The sequence below is a fragment of the Osmerus mordax genome, chromosome 9, assembly GCF_038355195.1.
Source record: "Osmerus mordax isolate fOsmMor3 chromosome 9, fOsmMor3.pri, whole genome shotgun sequence".
Lineage (NCBI taxonomy): Eukaryota > Metazoa > Chordata > Actinopteri > Osmeriformes > Osmeridae > Osmerus > Osmerus mordax.
In genome coordinates, this window is record NC_090058.1 from 4,436,401 (window position 1) to 4,446,931 (window position 10,531).

Genomic DNA, 10,531 nt, shown 5'->3' on the forward strand with positions numbered 1-10,531 from the left:
ATGGAGCCGGACCGGAGCTGCACCGTGTCAAAAAAGACCATCATCACCAAAATATTTAAAGTTCGCAAGAGGAGGCAAATGCTTTTTATCCAAGTGTGTTTCATCAGCAGTGTATTGTGCCTGACGTGGTGCATGTCCGCTCTGCTCAGCCTAACAGGTGAGACACAGACCGCGAGAGACGGGGCCGGTTGGTGCAGCAGTAGCCCAGTGCCTATTTCATAACGGGACTAGAATTAGATAAGAATGCCATGGCGTGCTCGTTTATAGGCTGTTGTCATGAGCAATGGAAAATATAAGACGGACTTTACACTGCTCCTGAATCGGATGAAGGTGCCTATTTGTGTGTATGCGTGTGCGCGCGCTTTTGTGTTCTTCATTGTGCGTGTTATTTGGATCATTAGCTGTGTCCCATTTAGGGAAGATTCTTACATTCTCAACTACACAACGGAATGTAGGCTGTAGAGTGCGCGGGACAGGATTAAGCTACCGGGCAAGGCTAGGTCCTCCGCTCCCTCACATACCGTGTCTGAGTGGGTGTATCCTCACCGACCGATTCACACGGGTTACCTATGGGCTGGCCCCGTCTCACGTGTATAGGTAGTCGCAGGGTGTGTGTGCTCGCGTGTTTGCATATTAATGTGTGTGTGTGTGTGTGTGTGTGTAGTTCCTCGCTCTTGCAGGACGCAGTGCTAATTGATAGATTTAGTATCCTTCACTACCACCGATAAAAGCTTTATTGCGTCGTTATACTTTATACTGCACCTGACGAGTAATGACGATCAGTATCATTTGGAGGGAAGGAGGGAGGAAGGGAAGAAAAGATTTAAGCACTGTTCCAATGGCCGTCTAGCTCTTCACTAGTGTGATTAGATGTTGACACTGAATATCTCCTGTCTCTCACCCACTTCTTCTCTACCCCCCCCCCCCCCCCCCACCCCCCCACCCCCCTGTCCCTCAGGTCTGGTTCACCGGCCTCGCTTTACCTCCCTCCTTAACAATCCTCCCACCCTCCCTCCCCACCTCCCTACCCCCATTCCTCACCTGCTCCCTCTCCTCACCCACCTCTCTCCCTACACTGCTCCCCCATTCCCTGTCCTTACCCCCCCCCCCCCCCACACACACACACACCCCACCCCCCTCCTCTTCCCGCCTCACCTTCACCCCTGTGTTTCCCTGTCTCCCACCTCCCTCCAGATTAATAGGGGAATGTGAGGTTTAATAACCTCATTACGACTGGAGCCCAGTCATATGTCTGAAATATGCTAATCCGTTGCCGTTCTCACTCTCTCTCTCTCTCTCTCTCTCTCTCTCTCTCTCTCTCTCTCTCTCTCTCTCTCTCTCTCTCTCTCTCTCTCTCTCTCTATTTCTCGAATTTTTTCTCTCTCTTTCTGACATACACAAACACACACACATACACACATGCTTGGGGTGGAACAAATACACTCTGCTTCTTGCCTAGACTCTGAGAGTGTGTGTGTGTGTGTGTTGCAGGTCATGGGTTGGTCCTTGACACTGGCAGGAGCCTGGCAGGGACTCCTGACCTGTTGGGGCGAAGACTGATGGCGGTGGACGATGACAACGACACACTGGCCAAGAACTGTACTGAACCAGGTAGAACACACACACACACACACACCTGCATACACACACACATCTATACACACACACCCTCACACACCAGCACACACACGCACATTTACTCACATAAACACACAGACACACACACATTTACACAGACAAGCACACTTACACATACACATATATAGATACTCACACACACATATTCACCCATATAAATGCCCATACTGTATTTACAGTGACTGCATTCGTGCCGTGAATGTCCCTCTTGCCTCTCGTATGTTGCATGTGTGGCCAGTCCTGCATAATAGATGATGTTCAGAGTGGTTCGCTCCCTGCCGTGGATGAGAGCAACCGAGAGCCCCTGACCAGCGGCAGACTATAGATAGTAACACAGCATCAGGACCACACGCTGCAGAAACACACCCAGGATGAGGAGGGGAGGCTATATTTAGAAGCACAGCACACAGTGGCTGGCAGGTTGGGTGGAGAGTGGTCTATTAATACATCTGGTCTATGAATAAAATACTAAAATGTGTAATTGTAGTTTGTTGTGATCTCATAGTTCTGTGGTTTTTCTACTCTGGGCGCGCTTTAAAGCTGGGTCAGGTGAGGTTTGAGCTGTCAACTTTCAGCAAGAGAAGTTAGACTTCTACAGTTAGATCAAAAGAGGTCCTCCTGAGCTGGTGGGTGTTTGGGTTCCATAGAGAAAGGTTGGTGGTGAGGTTGTGTAGGGGAGTAGTTGTACTGGGTTGTATGTTTGCAGCCTGGCTTGAATTTCTCTTCTGTGTGTGTTTGAGTGTATGGCCTGCCCTGTGTTCCTGGTGTGTGTATGGTGGTATTTGTGTTTGTGTGTGTGTGTGCGCTGCCTGGCCTGTGTTCCATGGTGTGTGTGTGTGTGCGCTGCCTGGCCTGTGTTCCATGGTGTGTGTCTGAGGGTTCTCTCCCTCTGCAGTAATTATCACTGCAGCGACACTTCTAGTGGAGGACTGAGAGGAACACTGTCTGGACATGGACAGACAGACAGGTAGATGGGCAGACAGACAGACAGGTAGATGGGCAGACAGACAGACAGACAGACAGGTAGATGGGCAAGGAGACAGACAGGTAGATGGGCAAGGAGACAGACAGACAGGTAGATGGGCAGACAGACAGACAGGCAGATGGGCAAGGAGACAGACAGACAGGTAGATGGACAGAGAGATAGACAGACAGGTTCATGGGTAGAGAGACAGAGAAAAATAGACAGGTATGCAGGTAGAAGGTCATACATGGAGATGAACAAACAGACACTCTGAACGGACAGGTAGATGGTCAGAAGAGAGGGAGTAAAAGAGGGCAACAGAGACAGTCTCCATGGTCTTAAGGGGTCAGGGTTCAGATGAAGGGTTTAAGTTTAGGATGATCTGAGAAACGACATCTGTTGTTTACCAAAAGACATTAAACAAACACACATCCAAACATGGCAACAGTAGTCAGTCATCTGTCTGTTCATGCAGTTGATTTGCATGGACAGTCCTACACTCCATACTTGTGTGTGTGTGTGTTATCGGCTCCATCTCTTGAGCCTCTCCACCACCCTATTTGTTTTGAGGATGTTGTAGTTAAATTAGAGGTAAATGAGATGGACTAAGATCTATGTGTCAAACCATTCCTTGTATCCACACACTCCACTCACACACACTCACAAACAGACTCACAGACACGCAAACATCCGGCAAACACACTCTACTGGTGGGCTGGGACAGCTGGTGGGACTGTAGAGACACAGCTTGAGTAGAGTGTGTGTGTGCCTGTGTGTGGGAGTGTGTGTCTATGCGTGTGTGTGTTTGGCTGCCCATACTATTCCAGAGAGATTCCGTTCACAGGAGATGACCTTCTCACGTCCTCTGATTTGAGGGGAGGGAGGGGGAGTGAAGGGAAGAGAGGGATGAGGATGAGAAAGGAAAGAAGGAGAGAGAGAGGAGAAAAAAAGGGAAAGAGAGAGGGATGGGCAAATGGATAGTGGAAACCTGATCAAGGGTACATTGTGGTACCATGAGAAATATTCCATGTGATCGACTTTGTGCCTGTAGTGGCACAAGTGCTGAGAATGATTAGCATTGTGTACGTGTATATATGTGTGTGTATGGATGTGTGTAAACGTGTACTTGTGTATGCATGTGTACGTGCGTGTGTTTGTATGTATGTGTGTGCTCTCTGCGTGTGTTCTCTGTGTGTGTGTGTGTGTGTTCTCTCTGTGTGAAGCTGTGATTAAAGCCTGAGTATGTCTCCTCTGTGTGCGCCTCAAGGCCATTTCCCGCATGCTGGGCTGTAGCCCAACACAAACGAGATAGGAGAGAGAGAGAGAGAGAGAGAGAGAGAGAGAGAGAGAGAGGAGTCTTCTAAGAGACTGTTACCACCCATCCTTCAGTCTTTTTACCCTGTTGTCTTCTGGCAGGCGATACCGAAGCATTCGGTCTCGGACATGCAGACTGGACAACAGTTTCTTTCCAAGGGCCATCAGGCATCTGAATGGACATTGATATGGACATTGATACACTACTCACTAGCCACTTTACACACTGTCAGCAATATTGCACTATTGCATTAAGTGTACCCCTCTGTCTCTAGGTTAGTATAGGTTTACAAGGTTAGTATAGGTTATTATGTGTATTAGAGGTTTAGTATACAGTACTGTATATTGTATATTATTTTGTATATTTAGGAGGTTTATTATATTTTAGCTTATCATAGATATAATCTATGTTAAACTGAATACTTATATGTCATGCCAGGTTGCCTTGCGTTGTCTTGTCCTAAGAATTTCAGTGCCCAGTCTGACCTTGTGTTGTTCTGCGCATCTGACAATAAAAGACTTGAACTTGAACTTGAAGGGAGGAGAGAGGGATGGAGAGAGAGTGAGTGACGATTGAGTTGGGTTACAGGGTGTGCTGGTTTGGACTGGGTTGCGTACAATACATGTGTGTGTGGGTGTGTGTGTCAGTAGTCCAAACGAGTGTGTGTTTTGACTTGCAGCTGTCCATGAATTTCCCGAAGACATGTTCACCAACAGACAACGCACACAAGGAGCCGTGCTGATACACATTTTTGCGGTAGGAGACACGCCTGGCGTGTGTGTGTGTGTCAAACATGCCATATATGCCCCGGTAGACTGTTGTTTTAAAGATGTTATCCATCCTAATTATCCATCTTTCTCTTCTCCTTCTCCCTCTCATCTCTCTCTGTCTCTCACAGGCTCTCTACATGTTCCTGGCTCTGGCCATTGTGTGCGATGACTACTTTGTTATGTCTCTGGACAAGATCTGTGAGGTAGACCCCCTCCAGCTCATCTCCTTCCTCCCACTCCTCCTCACTACTGACTCACAACCCTGTTCTCCAATACCTCATCCTTCTCTTCCTCTCTTGTGTCCGTCAGAAACTGGACCTGAGTGAGGACGTGGCTGGTGCCACCTTTATGGCTGCTGGAAGCTCCGCCCCCGAGCTGTTTGCTTCTGTCATAGGTGAGTTCCGTCTGTCTGTCTTTGTCTCTCTTTCTGCCTTTATTTCGCTTTCTCTCTGTCTCTCTTAATTTCTCTTAATTTCTTTATAAACCACGTTGATAATGTGTGTGTGTGTGTGTGTGGGTGCAGGTGTGTTTATCACCCACGGGGATGTGGGAGTGGGGACCATCGTGGGCTCAGCAGTCTTCAACATCCTGTGTATCATCGGCGTGTGTGGTATCTTCGCAGGCCAGGTGGGGGCGTTACATTCTCTGTCCCTTGCTACACTGTTCTCCAACACTTTCCTCTCTACAGTACTGCCCTGTTGCTGGCTGTTCTACTAAAGGACGGGTGTTGGTGTGTGTGCTAGGGTGTGTGTGTGTGTGTAGGGAGTCAGGTGGCTGAGCGGTTAAGGAATCGGGCTAGTAATCAGAAGGTTGCCGGTTCGATTCTAGGCTGTGCAAACCCTACTTCACCCTACTTGCCTCAGGGGAAATGTCCCTGTACTTACTGTAAGTCGCTCTGGATAAGAGCGTCTGCTAAATGACTAAATGTAAATGTATGCGTGTCAGTGTGTGTGCGTGTGTATGTGTGTTGAAGCTATGGTAAGTGCAGCCTGCAGCCATTAGAGTGACTTTCAGTAGGAGTTTCTTTAGATAACAGTTAGCTTGTGTCGGACGACACGACTGCACGTCACACACTTCCATCAGTCACTCCTCACAAAGCAGACTGGGATGAGCACACTGCAGGAGATCCAGAAGGCATATTCATCCTCATCCTTCATCCTCACAAAGTCAGAAAAGAAGCAGCTTTGTGTTAGACAAGAGAATTCCAAACCAATAGAATCACTCTTGCAGTCAGGCTGTTGAGAAGTCCTGCTTCCACACCCTCTGGACTGGACTAGTGTGGACTTGACTGGACTAGTCAGGACTAGCCTAGACTGGATGAGTCAGGACTAGACTAGACTGGACTAGTCTGGACTAGTAAGTATGGTGTGTTGTGTAATGTAGTGTGGTGTGTGTGTGACTGAGCTGCAGACTGAACTACAGACTTAAGGCCTCTGACCTTTCGAAGTAGCACGGTAACATGACCTGTCCCACATGATAGGAGAGAGGATGACCGAGCAGATACAAGGGCAAGGATGAGAGAGAGCAGAGGGAGGGAGGGAGAAAGAGAACAGGGCTTCTGTTGTCTCTGGTCTGCCACAGACCATAGACAACCCAGTGTAACATCCTTTAAACACCATTTACAAGGATGTTATGGAAAATTACTGTGATTGATCGATCTGATCGATCTGCCCTCTCCCCACTACAGGTGGTCTACCTGACCAAGTTTTCCGTGTTCCGGGACTCTCTCTACTACACGCTGTCTGTGGTCGCTCTGATAGCGGTAAGTCCGATCTTCCCTTGTTTTCTCTCTCCTTCTTGTTGTTGCTGTCGGGAGTCTGAAACACTAATCTGTCTCCTCCCCCTCTCCTCAGTTTATCTACGATGGAAAGATAGTGTGGTGAGTACCCTGCATTGTCTGTGTTAATGTGCGTGTGGTTTGTGTGAGGAGTGTGTGTGTGTGTGTGTGTGTGTGAGCGTGTGTGAGTGTAATGTGTGTCTCTGTCTGTCTGTGCAGGTGGGAGAGCCTGATTCTGGTGGTGATGTACTCTGGCTACATCATAATCATGAAGTGAGTAAAAGACACCAAATAAGACACACGGACACACATTAACAAAGCACACACACACACAAACCGACCGCATGGTGTGTTTCTTGCTCCAGGTTCAACTCCCAGTTACAGAGCTACTTCTCAGGAAAGGAAGAGAAGGCACTGGCCAATGGGAATACGGCAAGCAGCGAGCTGGAGGATGGTAATGGTTGCTATGACAGCATTTGGGACGACCCTTCCACACCGCTCCTCCCCCCAGGTAAAGCTACTCCGACAGGCTGGACACACCCTTGCCATGCCCCCGCCAAACCCAGGCTGAGTGCTTCTCTACTGGGACTCCAACTCTTCCAGCTCTGCCCCCAACTCCTCTGGTGGCTTCTACAGCTGGGCTCTGTTTGACTGCATACGCTCTAATCTGCTCTAGAACCCCAATCTGGAACCCTTGATCTAGAACCCTGAATCCTGGGTCTTTGATCTCTCTTTTTGGCTCCTCTTCGGTTTCCTCCTCCTTCTCCTCCTCCTTTTGCTCTTCCTCCTCCCTCTTTTCACCCCCCTTCTCCGCTCTCCTCCTCCTTCTCCTCCTCCACCTCATCCTACTCCACCACCTCCTCTTCTTAAACCCCCTCTGATTGTTTCCTTAATTTCTTCTCGTGTACAGCTAACCTCTCTGTCTCTCAGCTGTAGCACAGCACTTTGATAATCTTCTCTGGGTGCCTGTCTGTGTAGCCTTACTAAACCTGCCCTGACCCCTGGCCCTGACCCCTGGCCCTGCCCTGGCCCATGGCTCTGGGCCTGCTACACCTGCTGGGTAATGTAGTCGTGTGCTGTGTTGTCTGTCAACCTGTTCTCCTTTTGATATCTCTCTCAATCACTCAAATATCAGGTACTATGTGTGTGTGTGTATGTGTGTGTGTGTCACTCAAGCGATTGATGAGGCCATCTGTCAGTTTGCACAGGGGTCTTGAACTCGGCTGCTGTCACGCTGTCTCTCTCCTGACACACCCTGTCACGTGTGTGCGTCAATGTGTGTGCCTGCACACTTGTGCCTGTCTGTGTGAATGCTTGTGTGTCCCTGTGCGTGTGTGTGAATGCTTGTGTGTCCCTGTGCCTGTGTGTGTGAATGCTTGTGTGTCCCTGTGCGTGTGTGTGAATGCTTGTGTGTCCCTGTGCCTGTGTGTGTGAATGCTTGTGTGTCCCTGTGCCTGTGTGTGTGAATGCTTGTGTGTCCCTGTGCGTGTGTGTGAATGCTCGTGTGTCCCTGTGCGTGTGTGTGTGTGCGTTTGTCTCTCCAGTGAAGCCTGCCAAGTCGTACAGCAGGGGCTCAGTGGTGATGGTGGATGAGATGATCAGCTCCAGTCCGCCACACTACCGCTTCCCAGAGGCGGGACTACGCGTGATGATAACCAATCACTTTGGACCTAAGACACGCCTCCGCATGGCCAGCCGATTGATCATCAACGAGGTAGGATCATCCTCATGTCACTGTGGGAATGAGGCTTCACCAATAACGTTTGACTGAGTGTGTGTGTGTGTGTGTGTTTGTGTTGATGTGTGTGTGTGGTGTGTTTTCAGCAACAGAGACTGGTGCAGGCGTCCAACGGTGACACCACCATGGTGCTGGACGGTAAAACAGAAACGCTGGAGAACGGAGGCGTGGCGGAGGATAAACCTGCCGAGGAGGGGGAGGAGGTGGGACTGGCCTCCCCCTTTACTGTCCCTGGTGAGGAGGGAGGAGGGGAGGGGAGGGGAGGGGGAGGAGGTGGGACTGGCCTCCCCCTTTACTGTCCCTGGTGAGGAGGGAGGAGGGGAGGGGAGGGGAGGGGAGGGGAGGGGAGGGGAGGGGAGGGGAGGGGAGGGGAGGGGAGGGGAGGAGGTGGGACTGGCCTCCCCCTTTACTGTCCCTGGTGAGGAGGGAGGAGGGGAGGGGAGGTGGAGGGAGGAGATGAGGGGAAGGACAGGAGAGGAGGGGAAGGAGAGGAGGGGAGGGGGAGGAGAGAGGGAGGGAGGGAGATAGGGAGGGAGGAGAGTCGAGAAGGGGGAAGGGAGGAGGGAGGGAGGGGGAGTGAGAGTGACTTGAATGGCCAAACTGAGAGTATCAGAGCAGCAGCACGTCTCCTCTTACCACAATGCTGCTCGTGTCCCTCTAGGGGGCGCCATGGAGCGCGTGAAGTGGCTGCTGTGCTGGCCCATCCTGCTGCTGCTGTACCTGACGGTGCCGGACTGTGCCAAACCGCGCTGGGAGCGCTGCTTCCTGCTCTCCTTCTTCCTCTCCACTGTCTGGATCGCCATCTTCTCCTACTTCATGGTCTGGATGGTGAGTGGGTGATGCTGGGTGGAGGGATGGAGGTTTCGGGGGTGGTTTGTCGCTCAGGATTCTCTGTTTCGTCCTGTGTGTGTGTGTGTGTGTGTGTGCAGGTGACTATCATAGGCTTCACTCTGGGTATTCCTGATGTGATCATGGGCATCACGTTCCTGGCTGCGGGCACCAGTGTTCCTGACTGCATTGCCAGTCTCATAGTCGCCAGGCAAGGTAGGAGACACCCCCAGTCACCCCCACCATTACCCCACTCCACCACCCACTCCTCTCTCACATGCTCTCTCTTTCTCTTTCTTATTTTCTCTCTCACACACACATCCTAATTGGTTTCATAATCTTGTGTGTGTGTGTGTGTGTGCAGGTCTCGGGGACATGGCTGTGTCCAACACCATAGGCAGTAATGTGTTTGATATCCTGGTGGGTCTGGGCGTACCCTGGGCCATCCAGACTATGGCTGTGGACTACGGCTCCGAGGTATTGGAACACACACCCCTCTGCTGCTCTGCCCTGCTGCTCTGCCCTGCTGCTCTGCCCTGCTGCACTGACCTGTGCGTGTGATGTGTGTGTGTGTGACGTGTGTGTGTGACGTGTGTGTGTGACGTGTGACTGTGATGTCTGTGTGTGTGTGTGTGTGTGTGACGTGTGTGTGTGACGTGTGTGTGTGACGTGTGACGTGTGTCTGTGATGTCTATGTGTGTGTGTGTGTGTGAATTGTGTGTGTCTGTGACGTGTGTGATGTGTGTGTGTTTGACGCGTGTGTGTGTGTCCAGGTGATGATCAACAGCAGAGGGCTGGTGTATTCTGTCGTGCTGCTCCTGGGATCTGTGGCTCTCACTGTAAGTACACATGGTTCACCCTGTGGAGCACGTCTGGGTACTATGCGTGTGTGTACAGTATTTCAGTTTTGGTATGCTGTTTACAATAATCATCATAATGTGTTCATAGAAGATTTTATGACGCACTTTTATCCAAAGCAACATAAGGGGGGGGGGGGGGATAAAACCATAAATCTCTTGATCTGCAGTCAAATGTTTGCACTAGCACTGAGCTATTCTCTATCCTCTGTCTCTTCTGCTCACTTCCAACCCCCGCCCCCCCCCCCCTCCTCCCCCCAGGTGCTGGGCATCCATGTGAATGGCTGGAGGCTGGACCTGAGGCTGGGGGTGTATGTGTTGGTCCTGTACGCAGTCTTCCTCTGCTTCTCCATCCTCATCGAGTACAACGTGTTCACCTTCGTCAACCTGCCCATGTGTCTGGAGCCGCTGTAGCCGGGGGAGGGGGCCGGGTGAGGAGGGGGCCGGGTGGGGAATGGGCCGGGTGGGGAGGGGGACGGGTGGGGAGGGGGCGGGTGAGGAGGGGGCCGGCTGGGGAGGGGGCCGGGTGTGGAGGGGGCCGGGTGGGGAGGGGGACGGCTGGGGAGGGGGCCTGCTGGGGAGGGGGCCGGGTGGGGAGGGGGCCGGCTGGGGAGGGGGCCGGCTGGGGAGGGGGCCGGCTGGGG

The 10,531-nt window shown here is 51.4% G+C and overlaps 1 protein-coding gene across 1 annotated transcript; it reads left to right on the plus strand.

Annotated features, from left to right (window-relative positions):
* Positions 1 to 10,301, plus strand: slc24a4a (solute carrier family 24 member 4a). Its single transcript, XM_067243116.1, has 17 exons — positions 1 to 157; positions 1,492 to 1,611; positions 4,597 to 4,673; positions 4,816 to 4,890; positions 4,997 to 5,081; positions 5,211 to 5,314; positions 6,375 to 6,449; positions 6,541 to 6,566; positions 6,684 to 6,737; positions 6,830 to 6,975; positions 8,009 to 8,178; positions 8,289 to 8,436; positions 8,864 to 9,030; positions 9,132 to 9,246; positions 9,395 to 9,507; positions 9,804 to 9,869; positions 10,149 to 10,301. Exons 1-17 carry the CDS (start codon positions 1 to 3, stop codon positions 10,299 to 10,301), a joined length of 1,851 nt encoding a protein of 616 aa, XP_067099217.1.
* Positions 10,302 to 10,531: the final 230 nt, after the last annotated feature.

What these genes read in the sequence shown, in the direction of transcription:
- slc24a4a (XM_067243116.1), top strand. Translation starts at nt 1, where the DNA reads ATGGAGCCGGACCGGAGCTGCACCGTGTCAAAAAAGACCATCATCACC. An exon ending in GCCGATTGATCATCAACGAG is followed by an intron (nt 8,179 to 8,288) that starts GTAGGATCATCC and finishes GTGTGTTTTCAG; the next exon opens with CAACAGAGACTGGTGCAGGC. An exon ending in CTCCCCCTTTACTGTCCCTG is followed by an intron (nt 8,437 to 8,863) that starts GTGAGGAGGGAG and finishes GTGTCCCTCTAG; the next exon opens with GGGGCGCCATGGAGCGCGTG.